Source organism: Haliotis asinina, chromosome 1, assembly GCF_037392515.1.
Source record: "Haliotis asinina isolate JCU_RB_2024 chromosome 1, JCU_Hal_asi_v2, whole genome shotgun sequence".
Taxonomy (NCBI): Eukaryota; Metazoa; Mollusca; class Gastropoda; order Lepetellida; family Haliotidae; genus Haliotis; species Haliotis asinina.
The window spans coordinates 53,914,450-53,941,995 of NC_090280.1; the positions used below are offsets into that span (position 1 = coordinate 53,914,450).

At 38.1% G+C, this 27,546-nt stretch overlaps 1 protein-coding gene across 1 annotated transcript; it reads right to left on the reverse strand.

Annotated features, from left to right (window-relative positions):
- On the reverse strand, window positions 1-27,546 carry LOC137293983 (ceramide glucosyltransferase-like). Its single transcript, XM_067824893.1, has 9 exons — window positions 27,396-27,546; window positions 22,372-22,510; window positions 16,135-16,237; window positions 8,525-8,626; window positions 8,212-8,324; window positions 7,781-7,959; window positions 6,643-6,729; window positions 5,998-6,187; window positions 1-5,408 (listed from the first exon to the last, which is right to left on the reverse strand). The coding sequence occupies exons 1-9, from the start codon at window positions 27,491-27,493 to the stop codon at window positions 5,232-5,234; spliced, it is 1,188 nt and encodes a 395-aa protein (XP_067680994.1). The 5' UTR covers window positions 27,494-27,546; the 3' UTR covers window positions 1-5,231.

Sequence of the window (27,546 nt, forward strand, 5' to 3'; positions counted from 1 at the left end):
CATGTTTGATCTTTCTTTATTTTGATATCAATATAGCAATTCAGATCCATCTTTCACACAAGACTTCAAAGCAAAGGACATAACACCCAAAAAGCCAGGGTTGGCAGGGAACAGCTGACTCACAAGTACAGAGGTGGACTATGCCAAGTTTTAGGGGCACTATAGACATCACTTTTTTAAGCCACAGTAGCAAGGCCACAGATGCTTTGATCACTTGACTCCTGAATTTTAAGTATTTCAAAACCAGTCATAGGAAGATGACAATCCATCTTAAACAGAATGATTACTAATGGATCGACAGAGACGTGCTATATCCCTCCTCCATTCTATCCTGGAGGAAGAAGCAGGAAATTCACCTGCATTGCACAATGATTTTGACTACCACAATGGTTGGATCTGCTTCAGACCAACAACCCATACATACTATTTTTAGTTTTAAAAATGGAGGCAACTCCATGTTTCATAAGCAAAGATACAGCTGAAACATACTTCACATTTCAAAGGTAACATTTACACAGCTTTCTTAATGAATGTCATTTATTATTTCCCATATTTGTGGACTTTTCGGCTTATGTTTTCCATCTAACTCCAACCCTGGGCTTTAGGTGAGAATATCAGTATCAGATCTTTGTGGCACCAGTTGCTGGCAACCTCTTGCTAGGTGACGGAATGAGTGGATGTTATGGATACCCAACATGATTGTTTTTCCATTAAACTCTTTCAATATGACCTAGTGCTTTAGTTTCAATTTTGGAGGTCAGAAATCCAGAAATAGCCAAACTAAGGAATAAGTGTCCGAGAAGTGTCTCATGTAAATGGATTTCAAGTACTAGAAGTTCTACTGAGGACAAACAATTACACACATAAACAAATTTAACAGAACAGCAAACTGGTATAAAAATATTAACATATTGAAATAACACACAGATTTGTAAATCAGAACCACTGTTGGCTGGAGTGATTGACAAGTATCAATTGCATAGTTCTTACCTTATAATATGTTTCACATTAGAGGGTGACAGTGCGAGCAAGTACGATATTATGCCAATTCTAGATATTTTCCTGCAATATCATTGCAGGGACACCAGAAATGAGCTTCACATAATGTATCCAGATAGGGATTTAAACCCCAGTCCATGGCATGATAAGTAAATGCTTTAACCACTTGGCTACCCAAACAGGAAAATGACTTAATAGTGGAATAATAAATACAAAGAATCAACATGTATCATATACAGGGAGATGTGGTTTGATTAGCAGTATTTGATTTGAAGTTGATTTCAACACTGAACGTGGAGCACTGAAAATTTCTTTATGAACAATTAAAAAAACCCAGAATATACAGATTATCTTAAAGATAGATTGGGTTAGTCGAACATGGTCAACTTTAAATATGTCATTGATAATATCATGCATACACTGATACGATGAAATAAAGTTTCAACATACCTAAACCAATCTTTGATAATGTCAAATGCCGACAACAGAAAGCAAATGTGCATCAATTTATCACATCCAACCAGGTTTTTGCATGTACAGGTAACTTTTATGACATGTATACCATTGACAGTTAAATTTGATTCATAATATAATAAAAAGGTGCAAAGAGACTTTCTTCCCCTTCAGAATAGTTGTAATCTATACTTGAAACATATTCATGACTTGTATTAACTGTAATGGGTGAATTTGTTTCAGGGTATGTACGAAAGACTACATCTTCCTCTAATGTACAACATATCATAGACTTACAGTAGGCTGATATACATGACAGTGGACTTGAAAAATACAATTTTCTGCTCCAATATCTGGTTTTAAAAGATACGTACAGTGCAGACCATGACAAAACGTATCATGTTCACAGAAGCTGTATCAGAGCCTTTTGATGAGGTTCACATTGATTGATGAATTCCAAATGTTGATTGATGAGTTTTATATTTTGATTTATCAAACAAACATGGCATTTTGGACCGAAATGTTTATATGTCATGGTTCACTTCACACAGATTTCAATTAAACAAATCATGTCAGATACATAGAAACATACTTGCCGTAACTTTTATGGTTCTTGCACTGCCATGTTTTTTTAAAAATTTTAACGTCCGTAACTGACATAGTGAGGTTTTTGTTAGAGCCCACCTTATTTTCCAAACATAACTTGACAAGATGAAAGATTAACAATGGTCTATATGATTCAGTGGCAACATCATTGAAAGCTCAAAAGTAAAATGGTGCTAAATTTCTTATACTGAATCTTATTTACGGTCAAGTGATCATTTTTCCTCGTTTCGATTCAGCAGCTTTGAGAGACAAATAGCATTAGGTCACTTAACACCGTTATTAATTTTGCAGTCTTTTCTGGACATTTTCGATGGCGGTACGTGAATATCCAAGAAAATAAACCAGTCTGAATCCATTTTCAAATCATTGTCCAAAACAAAACAAACCAGAGTAAACAGTATTAGTTTCGTATCACTACGCTTACCTTAAAACTACTGTTGAGCATTCTGACACAGATGATCAAGGCATGATGTGCATGACACAATCAGACAAAGCACAGGATAACCCTGATGAAACGTACCCAGACACAGGCTCGTCATTTCACTGCCAATAGGGGCAGGTATCAGAGTCCATGCTGGGGGAGAACATAAAAACATAAAAAATAACCTAGGTAATATCTCCTTGTTGATAATACACAGACATGTTAGTCCAATTTAAACATTTAAAGGTCACATGCAATGTAAAATATAACTTTGCAGATTCTGATACCTTTTGGTATGCATTTACCGAAACAAATCACCAAAAGTGGCAATTCAACCTAAAAAGTTGAAAAACAAAACGCGATGCAAAAAAAAAACGCCCACAAAATTGGAGTTCAAACGATTCACTAAACTTCCCCCAGCGCTGGGGGAAAAAGTGGTTTCAACAGCTGTGCTGCGCTGCGCCCATAACGCATGCACAGTGAATAGGTTCGCGGAGCTTGAAACAATATGCCTGCCCGGAGTATGTGGTCGTGAGCAGTAGTCTAGTCTTGGTTGTGTACGCAAGCAAGTAAATAATCTACTCATTACATTGAAGAAACTTGTTGATTGTGGTAAGCAGCCTCTGTCACAGAGAAAGCTCAATGTCTGGTTTATTGACACCTATATGTCTGTCTGCCTGTCTGCTAACGACAATATGCAATACACAGCTTCAATCACTGACCACACGCAATTTGAACCTTTAACACCTATCAGGCTATACGCCATAAACAAAATAAATTTATTTACGACTCGTGCACCCGAGTCCGGTCTCTGCCACATGATGTAATTAGACAGGTGCGATACTTGTACACATGACATGTTTTTATGTCTGTGGGTTGCAAACAAACTACGTGTACATCCATTTTTCTCGGATGACTGGATCTGATGGAAACTGGTGCAAAGTCTTGTCAGTTTCAAGTCCTGCTTTGTACTTGGACGAATGACAGTTTCCAGCCATGCAGTAGTTCACCATCTCTACTGAGATGATTTTTAATTGAATCGAACGCAAATTCAGCGAACATGTATCTACAAAACCCAACATCTCTATGTACATTCTTTATGGATAACAACTTCTCCTAGTGCATATGATTTTGCTTGAAAACAATATATGAATCCATGCTGAAATGACACAGCAAGCACAATTAAACAAGTTGTTATCCATAAAGAATGTTACTTCCTTGTGACTCACCATACTTCTAAAATTCTCATCAAACAGATTATTTTTCTGTACACACAATGAGCCCTCAGCGTATCAGCAAATGAACCGGCCAATCTAAAGCCATCATTACACTTGAGTGCACCCTCACCTGCTATGACTGAGTTCAGTCTCCCGAAGGCTTGTTTCAAGGGAAGTAAGCCCAAGTACAAAATATTGCACTTTTGAATCGCGATTGTCATTTTGTTTATTTATTTTTTACAAGCAGCAATGTATATAATATGTCATGAATAATTGATAACAGTATTTAAATTATGTTTGACTTTTTGGTTGCATGTGACCTTTAAGTTTGAATAATCACTAAACCTTGTAACAATTCATGAAAATAGTATCATTTTCATCAACTATTTTAAGAACATATGATCACTGAGTGAGCGGTTTAATGCCACTTTTAGCAATATTCCAACCAAAATCATGGCAAGCGACATCAGAAATGGGACATACGATGACTCTGGAAAGTGTCAAAGAGGTTTTCCTAAAGAGATAATTCTTTCCAAGGATAAACTAACATGTTTGTTTTATAATAATCTACTTGGAGACATAACTAGGAACCACACAAGGAGTAGTGATCAAGCCCCCTGACCAAGGACTTCTCAGCTAGTTCTGGAACAATGCTCCCATCCCCTTTTTCAAAACATTATATATATGGTTCACATCAATTGTCTGACAAATATCGGCAATCAAATGTATCCTGAACTCTTACTGATTAGTCAGTTTCGTGCTGAAGAATATTTGTGTTTTGTGACTAAGATCACTACTAAGTCACTGAATGGCATTTAGGAGTGACATACATATAACATCAGAATGTATAGATGGCAACTACTTTCTTACGAGGAGCACATTTTGGAGAATATTCTTACTCCTTCATTGACTGTGCCTTTCAGAGTACAATCTTAGTTTTTCATTTAAGAGTGAGTTGGGTTTTATGCCCCTTTCAGCAATATTCCTACAATATCACAGCAGAGAACACCAGAAATGGGCTTCTTACATTGTACCCACAGGCTACCTCACCACCTCTCATCAGTTAAGATCTCCTCATAATTAACAAGCTGACATCCATAACGTCTCACTTTCTAAGATCACATCAGCAAGCAACATAAAATGAGACACAGAATGATGACTTTGCTGCAATACATTATTTGGCCTTAGGGAAAGTTGAGGCAAAATATCCGGCTGAAAGTTCAACTGTATATGTGTTGCATTAACACAACAATGCCCGATAAGGAACAAAAAGAACAGCTGAGAATGACCTTTGTCCCATCCACAAAGTCTTCGTAACATTACAACGTTTCATAACTCTGGTTTACCACAAATGTTGTAGGCTATGAACGCCTTGTGGATCAGGACACTGAATAGCATACCAACTTGAAAATATTACACTGACACAAGCCTGCACCACTGACAGACACTAGGCCAGTGTAAAATGTAGTTACGGTCAGGCCAGTTGAGCACATCACTAAACCCTGCCACCTTGAGGTGCGCCTCTCTGTGGCACCTCAAACCTTTTCCGACTTGATCTCCTCTGCAAGACCACCCCATCGAAGACGGTACACCTTGTTCCGCCATGTTATATGCTTGAGTCTGTGGCACTGGATGAACACATAACCAACCAACAACTCTCGCATCAGCCATGCCACCAGAAATTCAAATTTGGAAAATTTTAGAGGACCATTCTGAAAAAAAAAATGAGAGAAAATTGTTATGTCCATGACACAAAAATCTGGACAAAGAAAAGTGTTCAAGTTGATGAAATGACATTGAACATCTCAGAATGGGTGCAAAATTCCTCAGATACCTAACCAAAAAGATAAACGAACAAACTTGGGCAGTGGCACATTTGGTAACGTTTTGGGCGGTTTGAAACAAGATCACTATCTAAATCATTATCTATTATTCTACAGAAAGGAGACCAGAACTACACAACTTTGGAAAACATTGGATCATGATCTGAGCTACCTCTTAAACACTGCTCATATGAAGAGGGAAGGGATATTGAGGGTTTTCGATAAAAACTACAGATAAATCTTGGCAATCCAGATGTGCTTGATAATGGAGAGAGTTGCCTCCCCTTAACTTCCCCTTGCCAAATTGCTTGACAAAAATGCTTGACCTTGCCTTGCCCCTCAATTCCCCATTGCCTTGTCTTTCACTTCCCCTTGCCTTTCCCCCTCACAAGTTTTTATCATCAGAGGTCATTTCAGAATTTGGGTTCAAACCCTGGACAGCAGGGTCCAAGGACTGACATGAATGTGACGTACGTACCTCCACAATTGTAATGAGGGAATAATCTAGCAGGAACCAGCACAGAATATGGAAGAGGAAGACCACGAGAGCACTGACATCAAACAGATACTGGATGGCAAAAGACGCAAAGACTCCAATAATCATACACTCCGACATGGGTTCCAGTAAGATCAGCGTCGGTAACATGGACATTCGCAGGTGGCACCACCTAGCAAGAAACAAGGTATTATGGTTTTAAGTTGTTACAACCCTAATAAAAATTAACTATTTTCCCCATTTCCTCCGAACATGGGATGGATATCTGTTAGTGAATGTTTTTCAGTTTTCAATATATTAAAAGTTTTTTCCTAGACACACTAAAGTGGGGAACAGGGCTCAGAGGCTTTTTGACAGGCCATATGGGAAGTATGTCTGAAGAATTCGGTACAATAAATGTTATGGACACAATATTTTAATTCTCTGCATTCATACCGTGAGTGTTAGTAAAAAATGTTCACACAGATTGAAGAACCATAGTAAACCAGCTAAAATGTCATTGTTATCTGTTATTTTGAGTGCTGCTGCATAACAATCTTCCAAGTAAATGATAACACTTCATCTGAAGTGTACCTGCCCTACAACAACTATCTATGAACAGCCGACAAGAAGGGACATGAGACATACCTGATAAGGCGTCGATGAAACTCCCCAACTGAGTATGCTCCCAAGTTTTGTAGAGCTGGTTCAGGGCACAGAACACATTTATACCCTCTGGAACATATCATAACAAATCAAAACATGCAATATGAGCAAACATGAGAACAGCTAAGTACCAAAAAACAGAAAACTTGGGGTCTTGGAGGTCTTTACTGCAGATTTACATAGATATGTAAAATGTTTAAAATGAAACAAAAACTCTGGGGGAGATCTAGGGAAAATTCACATGTCTATATGAGGCGTAACATCATCTTTTATCTTACCTTACACATGAATGTCACTTTCTGACTGGCTAAGCGCTATTCTATTATTTTCAATGTACCCTACTTACAGGCGATGTATTATTTTCAATGTACACCGCTGGGAATTCCGAACTCTTCTGGTGCCTCATGATAGTACTTTTTTATCTTGAACAACACTGAATCACTCATGAAGCACAGAAATTACTGATGTTTTGTGATTGAAAACCAATGGAAGGGAGACAACTCCAAATCTGTTTACTTTGTGTCGTCTGCAAAATGGCAATTTGCCTCGCATTCAGCAGAAATGCTTTCAAACAGTTCAAAATTAAAATTCAGGTGTTTGGTAAGATAAATATGTTGTTCACTGGTCCCTCGGGGGCCATGGGCTCATGTACCCCCAAAGTTTGTTTATGTTCCCCTCACTCTGCGGGCTCGAGGAACATAAAGAAACCTCGAGGGTAAATGAGCCCAAGGCCCCCTCATGACCAGTGAACGACTTATGATGTAGGGCATCTGACTTACTCTACAGCATTCAAACCAAATCACAGACCTACAATGTATTTAAAAATAGTAAGTACTTTCACATTTAAATAAGAGGTTGGAATTTATGAAGACATATGTCTTGCTTTGATAAATAAGACTCAGATTCAAATAAAAAGACTTCATTTTAAAATATTTATGAATATGGTATGTAAGTGATCGAGAATTGAATTCATGAAGCAAAGAAGTTTGCTTCACCAGCTATGCCAGTATACCGTATCATCCCTACAGGAAAGCATCATGCACTGTTTCTGGGGCTCTTGGTTTTTAGGTGAGTGCTGGAGAGTATGTGCATGAATGAAAAGGGCCATATATTCACATACCTTTGACTGAAAGCTTCAGCAAAAAAGTAATCTTCTGCCAGATACTTCCCAAAGGATGCCATTCCTCCTGCTTCGTCAAGAATATCTTTCCTCATCAGACAGGACATTCCAGTTGAGCAGTTGATGCCAACACAATTTGCTGCCAAACAGTTGCGTGCTTGCATAGTACCAAAATACACCTGCGAACACAGGAAAAAGTATGATCAATTAATATTCTGTACATACAGTAACTGAGTTTAGTTTTACATTGCTCTTAGCAACATTCCAGCAATATCACCATAGGGGGCATTGTACCCATTTTATTACATTAATGTTAAGGCCCTCAGTATGTTAATGTTCAACTGACGAAAGAGTCATACATGATGTGTAAGTTTATTTCAAGTTTGAAAACATTTTCAAAATAAAGGATGGCTACTTTAATAAGCAAATACCTTCTCATAGACAGCAGCAAAGCCCTCTCTATCTGCGACATAGGGCATCTGAAGCACCATTCCCACTTTTTTTGTCATACATGCCATCATGCCCCTCAGGGTTGACTCACGCACTGTAAACAAACATATACCAATAATTCCTCCACACAAAAACACATACTAATTCTAGAGATACATGATAGACACGACAGATCTTACATATTACAAGTACATCAGACCATAATTGTACCATCTAAGTCCAAGGCAATATGATTCAAGTAAATCATATTTCTGTAACATTGAAATGTTTTTAGATTACTGACAAAAGACTTACTGTGCAGTCCGCTGTCTGATATCAACACAATGTCATACTTTGCTGCTTCATAAGGTTTTACCATGTTGTTCACCTTGCCATTGGCGCCAACAGACTTGACTCCTGCAAATACACATTGGATATCACTGAATGGGTGGGAGGGTGGGTGGGTGGGTGAGTGAGTGAGTCTCTTTACATGTACCCAAGGAAAACAATTTGAACAATTTATTGGAAAAGGCCCTATATATACAGAGTGTGAAACAGTTTCCATATTTTGCAGCCAGTTGGCATATTAATACCTAAAGTTACTGGCCGACAGAATAACTCGCCAGTTCTATATCTGAATGTAGACATAGGTTTCATCACTAAACTGCTCATATGATAAACACTTTCATCAGGCCATAATCTTGAATGATTTAAAAGTCATAATGAAACAAGCCAGAGAGAGTGATATATATACAAAATCAGCCTATGAAAATCCACTACCCTGTCAGGGACAGACTGGAGATTTACTGCCCCGACTGGACTTTTACTAGTCATGGGCTCATGGGCCAGTGACTATTTTGCACACTTTAATATTGCTGAGTGTTTTAAACAACAAAACCACGCATTCATACAGGGGATGTGTGGAACACAGACATGCTCAAGGTATGGTATCAGAGAACATACAAGAAGGCTGAAGACGATGCAAAGCCTTTTATTAAATGGGCTCCCCAATAAAAAATGGGTCCAAGGAAAACAAGCCAGTTCCCTATGAAAAGGGACAAAAGTTTGCCTATGCTAAAGTTGAAAGATAAGAGTACCCCAACTGAATCAAATCAACAAGCATTTGAACAAGAGCACCACTGATTAAACATGTTTGCCTCTTTTTCAAAACACTGCTCACAGAAATTAAATGGCAGCATATATACTCAATGTGCACAAAAATTTACTACATGTGACTATACTGGTGCTCTGGTGCCCATGTTACAATTGTGGGATCAAATCCAGACACATGATAACCACCTCCCAAACAATTAGGGAACTTCTGTAAATAAAATGTTGTATTTATTTACTTATCATTGAGATTCAAGAATGATCCTAGATGATTCTTTGCTATATTTTGAAAATAAAAAAATTGGAAGGAATTTGGCTTTGTCAGAATGGCAGAATCAACATGCAGGAAGTATTGGGCAATTCAATGGCATGATTCCAATAAATTTGGAGGAGTTGGCATCTCTGTGTATAACGTACTGGATTATACATCCAGCATTTAATAGTACCAAATACTCTGATGGTGGAAATTGCCCATTCCAACCCTGCATCAAACCATGATAAATTCCAGTCAACACTATACAACATTCAGCTTGTACCTATCATCCTGGATGTGCACTGGTTGGGTCATGTACATGTACGTCTTTTTGATAGTAACCACAAAGTACTACACAGATAGAGGTTGACCTGTGTGTACTTCCTCATCCTATATGTTGTTGTTTGCGTGGTGCGGACTTAAACTCAACCCATGCTGAGTTGCCCAATACTTCCTGGTCCTCCTCCTCCATATGCAGTGTTCGCAGCAGGTTTTGTACGAGTGCGTGCAGAAATAAAATTAAAAATATGCAGTCCAAATCTTTTGTGCGTGAAATTTTCATTTAAAATCCTGTTAAAATGTTTTGTCTATATGTTGCAGTTTTTAGGTTCTTTTTAAAATTACGTAGGTCAGAATCTTTTTGCATGGTTCTATTATTTTTTTTGCATGAAAAATGCAGGTTTCTGTGTTCATGCGAACACTGATGTGGACTTTCTCTGTGTTGCAGTCTCTCTTAACTTCACTGGCACTAAAGTTAAGTTCAAACCTAATTTTGAAATCCCTCTTACCTTCAGTCACACTGAAGGTAAATTCAACCTCATTGTTGAAATTACTCTTACCTTCTCCGACCCTGAAGGTAAGTGTAACAGCGGTGGTGCTGAACTGTTACCAGCCAATATACACTGAATGGTTATTTCAGTCATTGTACACATTGCCTCATAGTAGACACTGACTAACATATACTTTAGAGAACTAAGGCCATCCGATTCTTTCATACCACAGACATACCATCAGACATAAACTGTAGTAATACTACAGAGTTCTAAAATGTAGTAGACCCGGGGTAGAATAGGCCCTCAGCAACCCATGCTTGCCATAAAAGGTGACTATGCTTGTCGTAAGAGGTGACTAACGGGATCGGATGGTCAGACTAGCTGACTTGGTTGACACATGTCATCGGTTCCCCATTGCCCAGATCGATGCTCATGTTGTTGATCACTGGATTGTCTGGTCCAGACTCGATTATTTACAGACCGTCGCCATATAGCTGGAATATTGCTAAGTGCGACGTAAAACTTAACTCACTCTAAAATGTAGTATAAATGTAAGGTTTAATTGTTGATTGTTATGATCAATAAGCACATCAACCATCTTGTACTGAGGCAATCTGACAACTTGCTCCTGACAGTAATGTGAGTGAAAGCCACTTTGTCCTACATAGACAACGCCTCATGCGATAACACAATGAAAGTGAGTCACATTTTCTGTCAAATACTATGAGCTACAATACATTACATTTAAAAGATGAAGTCAGAGTGAACAAAGTCCAACACTTGCGGACACAAAAACATTTCTGGTAATACTTACAAAGCACATGTATCACCAACAATAGCGTCTTTGAAACAGGGACATTTTAACGTAACTAAATGCTTTTGGTTAACAAATATTTCAGACAGATCTAAAAAAAACATTTTGTAAATTTCGTAAATAGGTCACTGAATGAGTGAATTGGTCAAGTTGACAGGCCCAGCAGCTGGGACAAGTTGACACAAACATAAAACGTAGCAGGCGAAGCCAGACTGCACCCTGGTTCTATACATTTATCAGAAGTAGAAAAGACCTCTGATGTCATGCATAAAGACATTTTAAAGGATTAAAGATATGGTGCAGAAAAAACCTTCAAGCATGTTCAGTGCGATCAAAGGTTGTTGTTTCTGTTGATAAGTGGGAGGTACTCAATTACTAATTTGATACCTTTTGGCATGTCCTTTGTAAATGTAGATAAAATCTACAGTGCACTTTTCAGTGATTGCTTATACTGGTTCATGTGTTATATAGCATATGCAAGCTCTAGTGGAAACTTTTCAAGCCAAGGATCCACAACATTCAAACCATATTATGTTGGCCTGGTAACTGACATCAAAAGGCAATGTTACAGTGAGAAAGAATAAATGTGTACAATTCTGTTCGTATGTCATCTAATATCGTGAAGTCAGTTTCTTTTCATAAGCTTCGGATACCAGGGAACTAACGGTGTGAAAGACGTCCATTCATCATATGTCAAATATATATCGGATAATGACTTATACATTTCTATAGAAAATTCCTTGTGCCTTAGACTGTGTATGTAACTGCTGCAAGTAACCCTTGAGGTATACACGCTGCCTTGACATGACGTGGACACATCTGAACCTGCTTGAAGGCCAATATTCAGCCCCGTCACAGTGATAGAAACCAACCTTATTTTCAGTCATGCCCTTCGGGCTAGTAGGAATAAAAACTTACTGGTCCAAGCTGTTTTCTAATGGCCCAGGTAAAAAAAAAATGATGTAGTAAAACACTCATTTTATATTAACCAACAGTAGTGGGGCGAACACATTTAAGTGATTATGGTGGGGCTTTTTATTACTTATCAAAAGAGGGGATACAGTTGAGAGTCTTTCCATCTTTATAATCAACAATGACACATAGAACAGGTGACAAGTAGCATGGTTCTTATTCACCCAGAAGAATTTATACCTGCCTCGAGCCTAAGAGCAAGTGTTTCTGTCACTGCCATGTTGGTCTCTCATACTAACCCTAAGACAATAATATTCAAGAAAGCCCATGCAAGTCTGGAATATGCAGCAAGTCCAGATTTCAAGTTCTTTTTTATTAATCCAGTGATCAACAAGATGAGCATCAATCTGTGCAATTGGGAACTGATGACATGTGTCATGACCAAGTCAGTAAGCATGGGTTGCTGAAGGCCTATTCTACCCCGGGACCTTCACAGGTGAACTATTTGGAAGTTGTGTGTTTTTCTCTGCGCGACTTGTTACAAGTAGAAACATTTGTGTACTCATGAATCAGTTACATAGCAGAAATCATATAATTGAGACACATAAATATATGTAATGCCAAATTGAAGCAGAATCATTCATCATTCATATTTGCTACTTTTTAGAACCAGGGAAAATATTTAAAGGTGCATCCGAAATTTAAATGGGGCAGTCAAACCTATAAGACAGGTTTCAATTAGTACAGGTACTGAAAATTTCTGAAACTGCACCTGAAATGTCATTTTTAAAATTCCAATTTCAACAAGCCTTCTCAATTCATGTAAATATACACCTGGAAAGTAATTAAGCAGCATCACCAAATTATCAGCATTACGTTTCTTCTTGTCACCTCTTTTTGGGGGAAAATATATTTAATCAATGAAAGTATATGTTAATGCCTTAATGCTTTCATGTGTAAGGAATTTTCTTCACATGGTCCAGATTTTCTAGTGTATTTGTATTGGCACAATCCAAGGCTAAAATTCATAGCAACAATTGTAAAATCATAGAATCTATGATGCAAACAGACCAATGTCTCACAAGAAAATGTCCTGTCAACATTGTTGGTAATATCATAATCAACCAAATGTTGTTTCTCCTGTTGTAGAATCAGGTAGACTGAATGAAACTAATGTACAAATTTCTGATATGGATAATCTAACATTATCCAAGAGTGTCATTGTGTTCAAAGCACTCAGAAGCGTGAACGTCAAAGCAATACTGCAAATCACCTGAACTATATATCTGTTAATCACCCCATATACACACCTGCCCACAGCAGCAGATGAGATAAAAGACATCTGAACAATGATCTGACCACAGTACACACAGTAATTACAGCTTATAGATTCACAGGAATAATGGACCAAGCTCTGTCCAGTCCTTCACAACTGATCATCATAGGGTATCTAGTCATATCTGTTGCCATGGTGACATCTGGGACCCAGTGAGGTGTGACCACTGGCAAAGCTGTTCAAAATCCACATGACAGACTCCGACAGGTACTTAATAATTCAACATGAGACAGTTTAGACGCTTTTTCACAATGTGTTGAACATGTTGCAAAAATCATGTTTAACACCAATACTATTTGTTGAAAGGAAACTGAAGTTTCTTAATGTCGTTATGTGTCCATAATTCAAAACTGCGGTAGACAGCTCTATACTTACAAAGCCCACCCCAATACCGAGTGAGAGAGACTTCAGTTTCATGTCGCACTTAGCAATATTCCAATTATATGGTGATGTTCTGTAAATAATCGAGTCTGTACCAGACAACCCAGTGATCAACAACATGAACATCTATCTGCACAACTGGGAACTGATGACGTGTCTACCAAGTCAGCACGTCTAAACACCCGATCCTGTTAGTCGCCTCTTACAACAAGCATAGTGGTCATCCGTGGCAAGCATGGTTGCTGAAGACCTACTGTATCCCGGATCTTCACAGGTTTGTCTTACTGCACAGTGAGTGAGCATATTTTTGTTTTACGCCACTAATATTTACTAAGATTGCATCAATACTACAGCAGTGACGCCAGAAATAGGCTTAACACATTGTACCCATGTGGGGAATTCAAACGGGGTCTTTGGCATGATGAGTGAATGCTTTAATCACAAGGCTACCCCATCGTTCTGCACAGATGGAGCCATGATTCAAGTTTCCAAGAAATATCTTACTGGAGAAGGGTCCATCGATACAAATAAATTTCCATTTTCCACTGATAATTAACCCAGCAACACAAACAATGAACATGCTCATGAAATTCTAGCAGGTTTACCCTTACATTGGTCATAACTGTACACGAGTGCATCAGTGATGGACCTGCTCGTAAACCTGTGGCAGGCTGATATTGTCACAACTTCAAATATGTATGGCTCCTTATATAGTCTGTAAATGTCAGTATTGATTTATCTGCCACAATCAGCTGCAGTGTTTTTAATAAAGGCCTGCAGCTTCTAAAGTTTCTGGGTCGTGACAAATGCAAGGTAATTATTTTTGTTGTATGGAACAGTGCTCTGTGTCATGTTTAGAACTATGTGACAGACATTACATCCAGCAATATTCAAGCTGTCAAGGGCCTGTAAATAATCAAGGCAAGACAATCCTGTGACTGATGTGAGTAAAGATCTATGATCATCAAGAAGATGACACATGTTGAAAAAATCTAAACCAGAGCTCCAAAACTATTTGATCACTTTTTACAATGAACCTAGGGTGCTGGGGACCAGACTCCCACGGTATCAATACATACAGAAAGTTGCCCTGAAAAGGCCAATAAGGTGGTAGTGAAATAGGGTTTAACACACAACTGGCTTCTATTGTACAGTTATGAATGTGTCCCATCTCCTTTGAGTCTCCCAGGAACACATTCAAGCGTGACAGCATCTGGGCAATCCTGAGCCCCGTACCTCACAGTGGGTGCTAAGGCAAACCTGAGAGAGTGAATGGGTGGTTGAGTGAGTGAATGAGTGTGCGGTTGAGTACCTGTATAAGAGAGTGCCGGCGAGTGAGTTTAGTTTAAAGCTAAAGATTAAAGCAATATTCAAGTTCCGAGAAGAGGAAAACATTGACTATTGTGGACACAATATTCCTAACCACTTGATGCAGCTAGTAGCCTCCTACTCCAAGCATGGTTTACTGACGACCAATCTTAACCTGTATCTTCACAGGTTGGTGAACTTGTGAGCATCAAACAAGTGCTAAACATCTGGGGGAACACATAAGTGACAGTATCAAATAGAAATAGTTAAGGTTCTAAGTCACATCGGCAATATTTCAGCCATATCATGATGAAACTAACTATCACTTCACATGAAGAAAAGACTAGGAACTGTCTCGAAATGTTGTGACCTTGTATAATCAAGAAGTTGAACCATAAAGCATTTTTAGTTTCATTCCACCAACTTCCAAATGCCTTTGAAACAACTCATATCATGATGGTATCACATAGATAGGTGTTACGTGTTGTATTACTCAGATGCCAAATGTAGGGTAAAAGTGGCAACTGTGGGGTTATTGAACAAGTGTCAAATGTGGGGTTATCCATCAAGTGCCAAATGTGGGGTTGTCCATATACATACATTCCAGGGTATAGTGGAGATTCATCAGAACAAAGTGTATGGTGGAGTTTTAACGGAAATATCACGGATGGGTTATGAAACAAGAGCGAAATATGGGGTTATCAAACAAGTACAGATTGTGAAATGAATCTGAGTGAGGGAGTGAGTTTTGTTTTACCCCGCACTCAGCAATATTCCAGCTATATGGCTGTGGTCTGTAGATAATCGAGTCTGGACCAGACAATCCAATGACCAACAACATGAGCATCGACCTGCGCAATTGGGAACCGATGACATGTGTCAACCAAGTCAGCGAGCCTGACCACCCGATCCCTTTATTCGCCTCTTACGACAAACACAGTCGCCTTTTATGGGAAGCATGGGTTGCTGAAGGCCTATTCTACCCCGGGACCTTTGTGGGTTGAAATAAATCTGAACAAAGTCAGGAATCCCACCTACCAATAAATAGCTTAGCATCCACCTTTGGGTAGGCCTCCATTAAACTTTTGACGAGCAGTATTGCTGGGTCATGCTCATCTTGCACTGAGAAGAGGATCTCAAACTGAAACATAAAGACATTTGTTTAGTGTACACTTTATATACCAAGTTCCCAGTGCCCATTTACATTTTTCATTGTTCACATAAAAAATATTATGTCAATCTTGACATTTGCTTTGAAATTAGAAAATTGTTGCATGAGTGTCAGATAAAACTGGAATGTTTTCCACTTTTCGATTACCCTAAAAACTGTAGGTTTGGTCCCAAAAGAATTCCACGGGGTTTAGGGACCATTCATAATTTAGGAGGTGGGGGAAGGGGAAGGGAGGGTGGAGAAACAGGAGAAGAGACCATGATTCATGATTTATATTCTATTTTTATGGCAATATATGTACAATATGAATGATGACCCATCCTACAAAGTGCCCCCCCATTTCTCATGTACAAAAATCAATGACCATCTCAAATATGAGTCATAAATTGAAAATTCCTACCACCCCAGAACAAAATGGGTGACATCTCCATCAAAATCATCACCACTCCCCCTAGCCATAAATTATGAACGGCCCCTTATACATGTTTAAAACATGCTTCATATCACATGAGTTAACTCAACCAGTGTTTATGTAATACAAGTTTCAGAAGTTTCAATGGTTAAACACAATGAATAGGGAGAGTATTCAGATAATAAACTTTAACTTAAACCAATGATCACCAGATCCTTAACGCAGCTAAGAGACTGGACTTCAAACATCATCAACCTACATGGAAATCCAAGCCACTCATGAAATTAATAAAGTTAGTAGGATGTTACATTATTCCCAATGGTCTAACTACAGAAATGATTGTCACACATATAAATAAGTAAAAAATGTTATGTACAGTGGGTGTTTACTCATTTACCAGACAGACCTGTGACTAGCCTACCCTCATCATCACATGGGCACGACCATACCTGCCAGGTGAGTCAGGGGTCCCAGGATGACCTGATTACTCAATGCAGGGGCGGGGTGACACGATTAGACATACCACTTTCCTACGCTTATGCATAAACCATTAAGTCAACAATTGAGTGGTGGAAGTAAAGTGACCTAAGGTATCTGTGTTGCTGAACTTCAGTGTCTGAAGCCTGGGATATCTCAAAATCTTTTAGCTGGGTCATATAAGACGTGTTACTAACGTCAAGGAAGGTAATACCATGTGTGACTGCGAGCCTCTTGTTACTACAGACGGTGATGTCGTGACCTGCCAAGTAATTCTACACTGACGACATGCTATGAAGCTCATGTAAGCTGGCTCCACATGACACAAATTTCACATATGTACATTAATTCAAACGACAGTGTGATCTTGACAACCATGAGTGCACAGCCCCATGTTCAGGGACATACTATCACTACATAAGAGAAACTGTTAGTACTACTTGAACTATTTTACATTTGGTTCTACACCGTATTTCTGTTAGATTATAGATGGAACATCTTTGCATGTGGGCATGTATGTGCGTACTGCCTGAGTGAGTACATGTACATGAGTGTCCATGTATGTGGACATGTGCACAAGTGTGTATGTGTGGTAGGATGCATGTACCATTCCACTGTTATTTGTAATGAGGTACCCATGAACAATGCATGACTGATTGGTTTTCTTCTTATTAATTGAAAGCATCAGTCTTAAAAAGATAATATTTCGAATGGACCTTTGCCCTCAAATGCATCTCAACATTTCAGTCACCATATATATCATGATGAACAGAAATGCATTTTCTAGAACTATGCCATCGGGCACCAAACAGATAATTAGCCTTTGTGAAATATGAGTTGCCACACCTCTTGATAAGCCAGGTAAACTTAAACCATTTCAATTTATTGTTCAACAAATTGGTAAACATCATGTAAACTTGTTAACCTGTTAACTTGAGAGATCGATTTCTTTAACACTATCAAGACTGCAGGAAAAATCTCGCTTCATTTGCCCTGGACATATGACCACGCCCACTAAGTAAGATATCATTCAAACCACATTTCCTGCTATGTGCACTGGAATTCAATGTAATTCACGTTAAACTGTGAGTGAGTTTAGTTTTAAGCTGCACTCAGCAATATTCCAACTATTTGACAGCTTTAAGGTGTGAGATGGAAGGTGCCACCAATATGAATCATGCTGTATATTGATTCAATCATTTTTGTTGAAAATATTTCCCATCAATGTCATTTCAATATTCACTGTACCACAGCATGCAAATGAAGCACTATTTTGATCCTTGAGCACGCTAAGGTGCATATAAAAATTATGTAAACAAATGTCAAAGAGACACTAAGGTTAGGTCGGACCAACCTTAGTGATCAACCCCAACTTAAGGTTAACCTTAGTTAAGGTAGATTTGTGTAACGGGAGGCTAACCTTAGTAAAGGTCTAACGTAATCTTAGAGATAAGGTTGGAGCACTGGCCTCCACCACATGCACACTTCCTTCCACTGACTGCATACACTGTATATAAACATAACTATAAGATTCAGGAAAACCAACTAATGTTTATCTAATCCAGAGATAAAGCACCAGCTACAGGTATTCAAATGGGCAATCTCTCTTGCTGTTCACATGAAGGAAGATAATGTTTGTTTTGAAATAATGTCAACTTGTCGTTTTCGGTCTGCTTCCCAGTTCAATGTGTGCTGCACCTTCACAGCTGTTTGCATCGAAATACTTATTAAAAAGATTATCAAAATTATTTGTAATCTTAGTACAATTATTTTGTGATAGTTCACAACACTAGCCAACAAATAGCCCTAGACAACTGCCTCACTCTCAGTATGGGCAGAACCTAGAGTAAATGTGGAAAAAGTACTTTCACATGCCAATTACTTATAAAAGCTTAATCACTTCACTTAAATGGTCAATTGTATCTTGAAAGTTGAAACATTCTAGTTCATTTGCCGTTTGTCAACATGGTCAAGCAGGAAAATAACATTTGATTGCACTTTTTCTGAAAAATGTCAAAAATAATGTTACACCTGACCACAACATTAACATCATTCTTTATTTTATATGATGACCATAAGTGGTGGTAACCTTTTCCAGAGCTCCTGATAAGATTTAGCTCATGTGGATACTGTACCCACTTTGGAATGGGTATTATGAATGTTGGGGGGGTATTTCAATTTCCATTACTCACTGCTTTTCAATTTGTGGTAATTTCAATTTCAGGTAAGTATATATCAGAGTACTATCAGGTGAGTACTGCCATATGTCATACCTAAGGAAAATCAACATAAACATATTGGAAACGACATAATCGCTACGCAACAACTATATTTCAATGCGCAATTGGAAATGTTTTTTATGTGAATATTATGCGGATGTGCAGCTTATCTGGGTCTCTGCTTTTCCATCCTTACAAAGCCAACCCTAATACTGAATGAGGAAGTTTGGTTTTGCGCTACTCTCAGCAATATTTCAACTATATTACAGCCATCTGTAAATAACTGAGTCTTGAACAGACAACCCAGTGAGCAACAGTAACAGCGAAGCGAGCAAGCCTGAAAACCCGATCTCGTTAGAGGCCTCTTATGACAAGCATAGTCTCTACTTGTGGCAAGCATGGGTTGCTTAAGACATTTTCAACCCCAGATCTTAGCGGTAATAGCAAGCAAGATATATAGTTAGTTTCTTCTCCGCTGAAAGCCTCACACAGCAGTAGTCAGCAATCATTGAACAATCACTTTTGGTGAGATAAACCAGTGGTTGATTTCATTACCACCAATTTTGTCCTAAAGACATCAGTAGCTTGCTGGAGGCTTTAAAGGTGTAGTTAAGAATTCACTATTTCATCACTTATTGAGTTCATGACAATAATCTTCTCAACAGTACAAATTTGTTTCACAATACATCAGTTCATGTGTTAACAGTAACTTTCAAACGTATGAAATATTTGGCAAAATCTAGTTTAGAACAGTTGACTGAAGCAAGTGGCTACATTTGCGCTGGTGAGTCTAAAATTTTGATGGATAGTATACAAATGATAGGAAGCATGTCAAGTATTTTGTCACCATGGTCACACCAAGCATTCATGCTTCTACCATGTTTCTACCTTGTTTAGCATTTATTAACAGACATAGACAGAGATACGTTAGTTCCAGGCTGACAGTAATTGATGCAGCAATGTATTATTCACAGCATGCACAGACATGAGACCAGAATGCTGCAAATACTTCACAGAGCTTGACGTGAAGCATGATTCAATCTGGTTATCAGGCCCTAGACTAACTTTGGTTGTACTTGAGTGGGATGTCAGGACATGGTTATGCAATGTTTGCTCGATCTTCACCGAGTTGGCTCTATCGTTCATGTGAAGAGTATTATTTACAACACATCATAATCTACCTGTTGAAACTGGTTGCTGGCAAGAGATGGAAAATAACACTGGTATATTGTGTAAAATCACCAGGTATCGCCAGGTATTTTTCTTTCTGAAGAATTCTGAAAAACTGATCTACTTGTCAGCTTATGTCAGGATAATTAGCTCTTTTCAAAGACAATATATGTCAATCCAGTTTGAAAACAAAAGTCATCAGAAGATGACAATTGAATATTCCCCCAGCCCCTATATATTTGAAAGAACATATCATCTGACAGATACTTGATGTAATTTTTAACGAAGTTTGAATCATTTTCATAGAAAACATGAAAATATAAATGCCAAATATCTGTAAACAGCAAAAGGCACCACTTCAAGATCTGCCTCATATATTTGCCAAGTTCTTTTGAAAGATATCAGATCGTTTTCCAGTTTTGCTCCAGAAAGAGGCTTTATCCTCCATTTTGAGACTTGTCCCAATCGTTTCCATGGAAACTGGGAAAAACAAAAATGACAAATACATGTATCTGGAAATAGCACAAAGCACCACTTTGGTGTCGGCCACAGATATCTACCAAGTTTTGAAGAAGATATTGAACATTTTTTTAGTTATGCTCCGGAATCGAAGACCACCCCTCCCATTAGACTAAGACCAAAACGTTTCCATGGAAACCAAGAAAAACAATAACGCCAAAAATCTGTAAGCAGCAAAAGGCACATGCTTAGGCTCAGTTTATTTTACTTACTTATTTTGGTCTAAAAATATTGAACGATTTTTAGTTATGCTCCGGAAACAAAATGATTATGGATGGACAGATGGGCAAGCGGACAGGTACTACATGCCAGGGAGATAAAAATGATCTGATACATAAAAAAACCCTAATTTCCTAAATTTCTAACAGCCACATACATTTTATGAATAAGAAACAAGAGGAACATGAACACATGTTCAACAGATAAGCTCATTGAAATTAAGATCGAATGAGTTCTAAGTGTTATGCAAATGTAATTAGAACTTGATATACCGAATAATCAGTGTTTTATTTTGTAACTTGCATCAGTGTCAGTTTTTAATCCAGTCAATTAAGAAAACATTATCTACGGCACTCAATCAATAAAAAGATGATCTACTTGATACACATCATATTACATCTCAATATGTTTTAACAACTGGTCAGTTCTAAATGTATCGACTTGAATGAAATTAGGTTCTATTTACAGATGTGATCAGTCGGCAAAATTGTCGGCAACGGTCAACCCGAGTCATCTCACGTGAGATCTGGAATGCATGCTATTAGCATACAGCACTACGAACAATACTGATGATCGCACTAAGGAACACTTGGCATTTGCCATCCAGTTCTTATTATGTTGTGTCAATTAATTTAATATAATTTATAAAATAACAAATCATGGTTTCTATGTTATTAAACAATGTAAGGTTTATCTTGGCTCTTGTCAGCTTTCAACATTATGATCTTGTCTCACATACTGAACTGAAACGGACCGAACCGAAGGTCTAGTACTGCAATATGAACTGTTCCATGGTGAGAGTGTACCATTTCACCTCTACTGTCATCAAAGCCAGCAAGCCTGCCCACCTGATCCTGTTAGACACCGACTGAAGATCAGTTCTGACCTTTTATTCGCAGACTTAATAAACCTTTAGGAGTAAGTTTTGGAATGGGGTCTTGAAGCTTTTTAAGTAAAGAACAAATATCAAAATTAGCACCAATGCCCATCAACAGCTCACAAAATTCTTTCAAAGCTAGACTTGAAATATTTAGCCATCTTGTAAGCCTCTGCTGTCCAGTGTGGAAAATGGAGTAGTTTATACTTACTGCAGGGTAGTTGATGGTGAAGAAAGTGGTGAGATTTGTCTTGAGGTTAGGATCCACCCCAGTGAGGGGCTTGATGATGGACACGCCCGGCTGGTCCTCAGGGGACATGTCATGAGGGGCCCGATGAAGGAGCCATTTACTGCAACAAACAAGGTAGTCATGTAACAACTGGCTTTCTGACTGGTTCATATTTTTTAAATAAGCAATTTTAACACAGCATGTCCAAAGATATTATTAAACATAAGTATATAAGAATGAAAAAACAAAATCCAGAATGAGCAGAGTCAATGAGGGAATGAGTGTTGTTTTATGTCACATCAACAACATTCCAGTCATATCAGGGTAGCATGTATCAAAATAACCTTCAAGACCAGGTCATGGTTACATTAATCCCCGCAAGTCAATTTTCAAAGTAAATGTGCAAGTTGGTTCAGTTTTACTCTGCTTTTAGCAATATTCCAGCAATATCATTGAGGAGGACACCAGAAATAGGCTTCACACATTGTACCCATGTGGGGAATTGAACCTGGGCCTTCATCGTGATTAGTGAATGCTTCAACCATTAGGCCTTCCCACTGCCATGTCAATTTTCATAAGCAGTGGGAACAAAAAGAGCTGTCTCACGGATTTCAAACTCTTCATTCTTTTCGTTTGATGTTTAGTGCCAGCAACTAGTTTTCAACAATTTCAGTAATTAGAATAGTGACACTAAATGACAGGTAATCTGATGATTGTAAAACATTTTAATTACACTGACTCAGAACTACTGATACATGCGGGAATGATAATTTCTTTAACAGAACATGTACTGTATCTACCATGTAAACTATGTTCTCCAGTGTTAGTTTTCATTTTCATTTGCTGAAAAAAAATTATCAGCTACAAACTTGTCATCTAAAACATACAGTGGAAGTGTACAAGGAAATGATTCCTGAATGCCTCTGGGCACAACAGACATTGAATTTTTGTTCATGCCAACTGTAACCAAAATTTTGAACATGCTAGTGTACACAATATCTGAATGACAGAAAAAGCTACAGGAAGCTGTAGGCACTTACTGTATCATTTAGCTAAAATGAGAATAACAAACTACCTTTAAAACAAACTAAAATTACCGATCCCTTTCAGTTTGTTAAAGTTTACTGTATATGAAAACATTTACATTGATTCAAGCCTAACACATATGTATTCTAAAAACACTGTCTACTGCAGAAAATATGTTCTAAGACAAATCGTTAAAACCTCTGCCTACATTAACCATCTGCTACAAGACTCTATATACCGAGTTGGATCGACCTTGCACCATGTATATTTTGACATGAAACACAAACTGCATTAAACAAAAAACAAGCTGAGTGAATTAGATATAACTAAACAAGTACCTGAAAAGGATGTGAATAAAAAAGACTGGCTTTTCAATTTGGAACCTGTTCTGAAATATTATATCATAATCAAGTACTTCTCATGCATTTTGATGACAAAATGTGCATCAAATATGTGTCGTTATACACACTGGGTACTGATCCTAGAGAAAGACTTACAGACTGACATTTATTCTCTGAATGTATATACCACTTCTATAGAAACAAAAAATCCCATTTAAATAAAAAGAGGCCCATAGGGTACTCAAAATCAAGGCTTCCTTTAGGGCTTTAGCGCTGCAGGGAAGGCTAGCCAGTAGGGGAAATAATGTTGTCTAGGGACTGTGAAACTGAATGACAAAAAACTGACCTTAGACCACAGTTACAAACACCACCTCCCCCAACCCCCTCCCAACTTTTACCATGACCCTGAAAGAAAATAGGACAATACAGAGCCTTGTTTAAATGGGCGGCTCTGTCTGTGCTAATGTTTCCTGGATTACTTGTGACAGCTTAAATAAAACGCCATTGTACTTTATTGCCAATTTTTTGGCCCCCAATCTGAACACTGTATTGATACCAGCCATCCATGATGTGACCCCAGGTTCAAGGCTGTTTAGCATGTTTCGGCTGGAAACTTATGGGGACCATTGTTGACAGTGGATACAGCAAAATTGAGCTGGTCAACCCAGGGTGATACTTTGCTGGTTAAGTGACAAGAGGCAGGTTGGTCAGCATGCAACAGGAGAACAACCTATATATGATACTAATTATGGTGGAAATGCAATGTCATTTTTGATAGCAAAGAAGGAAAATACTTGTGGCCTGAGGCCAACTCATTAGGTAACCATAGAACCATCACCATTGACACCTGATCAACAAGACTGAATGTACAAGCAGCCTACACCTTGTCCATACTGTCCTGACATTCAATAAACATAATCAGGTGTATAACGAGATCTGTGCAACATGTGTCAACAGATGACTGGTGGAGTTCAATATATTGACAAAACCATTTTTATGTATATGTAACAGTGCATAATTGACTGTAGGAAACATGGTGTAGAATTTCTATGATTGAAGAACCATCTTGATTTCAACAGCTGATATTGATTCATCATCAGGACATGAGCTACACGATGTAGAACTGACCTACCGACAGTGAGTAAGTGTTTACTCTGAATCACAACTTCAAGGTATATCAGAATGGAACATACGATTTCAGGCATGTACATATTTCTTTATATTCAAACCACAGAGGACATTTTGGCAATACTCGATGAGATATACATCATGCTAGCCTTTCTCGAAATGTTCGAAGCCCTACGAACTCCTTAAGCCCATTCTAAACACATTGACTACAATCAAAGATAAGAATTCTCAGGACTATGAAAGGTCAGACTACAATCAGAGAAAAAGAGCTCAGATTAACAAGCAGATACTAAGCAAGAAAATCAAATCACATTATATCATTATAATAAAGACAAACAGATCTTTACAGATGTCTACAGCAAAGATTTGCTGTTAATACTGCTCAGTACATACAAGTGATTTTCAAATTTCAGATGCCTTGAGTGAGAGAACATAGATGTTTCCAGTCGTCTAATGAACATTAAATGACATTTCCAAACCCATATCTCTGACAAGTTTGGGGTATTTTTTTGTTGGTGCTGTGTTACTCACATATAATTAATGAGCTTGTTTTCACTTCATGCCAGACAACACTAACAACATCCATGGCAACAGATCTTGAATTATCGAGGCTCCTTAATTAACAACCTGATTCATTGTATTTCACAGTTCATAAAGTAGGGTAGCCCAGAGGTTAAAGTGTTCACTTGTCAAGCCGAAGACCTGTGTGCAATCCCTACATAGGTAGAATGCGTTGTGAAACCAAGTTCTAATGTTCCCAGCCATGATATTGCTGGAACATTGCTAGATGTGACGTAAAACTAAACTCACTCACTCTGCACCTGTACTTATGATGCAAGAATAGCCATGACACAAGTAGGGCATTAACTGTCTGATATGTGACAAGTCTGACCTATCTATCGTGATCAATGTTATCACAAGGAGACAGAATCCATGACTCACATCTCTTCTCTGTCACGTTATCTCCAACATGTAAATGGGTACAGCATTGTTAGAATGTTTAACAATCTGCTTGGTATATACTTACAACATTCAACTAGTTACTGACAAGTCAATTTATTCCACTGTTTGAATTGTTTATAAAAGTTCTTCAACATGTTCATTATCGAAGTAATCAACAGATTTTGAATGCAACAAGAAGCTACATCCTCTGTCACTGGTCACAGGTTGTTGTATTCACGTTCATGTTATGATATAAATATATATAATACATGAATACATTACACAATGATTTGAAGATTGAGGTGCTTATGACTAAATGAAGTAATAAAAATGAGAAATGTGCTGCTTGACAAGATTATGCATTCCTGAATAATCACAATCAAAATGATGATATTACTATTCCTAGTATTGCACATATCAAACGGGTAACTAAACTGAAACATCATGTTACATCATGACCACAAAAGTAATTAACTTTCCACTTTCGCACCAGAGAACAGGTCAGATCGAGTGAGAGTGACTGAGCTCAGTTTTAAGTCACACTCAGCAATGATCTGGAAATAATCAAGTCTGGACCAGACAATCCAGTGAGCAAGAGCATGAGCATGGATCTGCGAAATTGGAAATCAATGATGTGTCAACCAAGTCAGCAAGCCTGACCACCCGATCCTGCTTGTCACCTCTTAAGGCAGGTATAGTTGCCTTTTGTGGCAAGCATGGGTTGCTGAAGGCCTGTTACATCCCAGATCTTCATGGCTCAACGTATTTCCGACGGACATATCAGCATGATGTGAGAAGAAAGCCAGAGAAAAGAACTTATGTGGATCATGATGACAAATCTAGGAACAATCAGGGGAATATGTGACCATAAATCAACAGACAATATTCAGATGTCTCTCAGACAGGAGGCAAAAATATTTCTGCCATCCATGTATTTGACACTTACTGAGTGAGAAATCAAAACAGCATGATTACACTCCCTTTCAAATTAAACACATGCAGTTTACTCAATAACATATGCATGGAAGATACTAATGGTCATATAGGATTAAACTTGATATGCATTCATTAGATACTTTAAAGATTATAACATGCCATTTCGTAACTGTATCAGATTAAATTAGACCACATTGGTGATATTTGTCTTACTTGTTGATGAATTTACATCTAAGCTATACACATATCAAAGTCCATTACATGACAGAAGTAAAAGGAACTGGTGTCACCCTGTGATATTTTCACTTTGTAGACAGTTGCAAAATTTTGTCAATTTGGGGTTAATATTTTTGTAGTAAGATTGTGATTCACTATTAGGCTAAAACATTTTGACAATTCCTATAATAATATTAGGTTATCATTGTAGATGAAGACAAACATGTTAGTGTTCGCTTGACAAGGGTTGTTTGAAACGAGCATCATGTGATTAACAAGACAACCGCCTTCACCGGTTCCCTGCCTGGTATTTGTGCGCTCACCTGTGTCTGGAATCTGAATGTGGATTAGAGGCGTTCCCGCCGGCAGGTGCTTGTTCTGAAATTAAGCCCCAAAACAACGACAATTCACACTTACCCGTATAAGATAGCCAAAGTATGACTGAGCCAGCAGACAAGCCATGCGATGAAAATAGCCCCTGCAGTACATAATGTCAAAATACGATCTATAGTCATATCGACATGACGACTCCCTAAAGCGGACGACGGTACTACTCCGGTATGGCACG

Excerpts from the sequence above, each read along its gene's own strand:
- LOC137293983 (XM_067824893.1), bottom strand. The coding sequence starts at position 27,493 with ATGACTATAGATCGTATTTTGACATTATGTACTGCAGGGGCTATTTTC. Across the intron at positions 22,511-27,395 it reads ACTTTGGCTATCTTATACGG|TAAATGGCTCCTTCATCGGG; the intron begins GTAAGTGTGAAT and ends TGTTTGTTGCAG. Across the intron at positions 8,627-16,134 it reads GGATGCTAAGCTATTTATTG|GAGTCAAGTCTGTTGGCGCC; the intron begins GTAGGTGGGATT and ends GTGTATTTGCAG.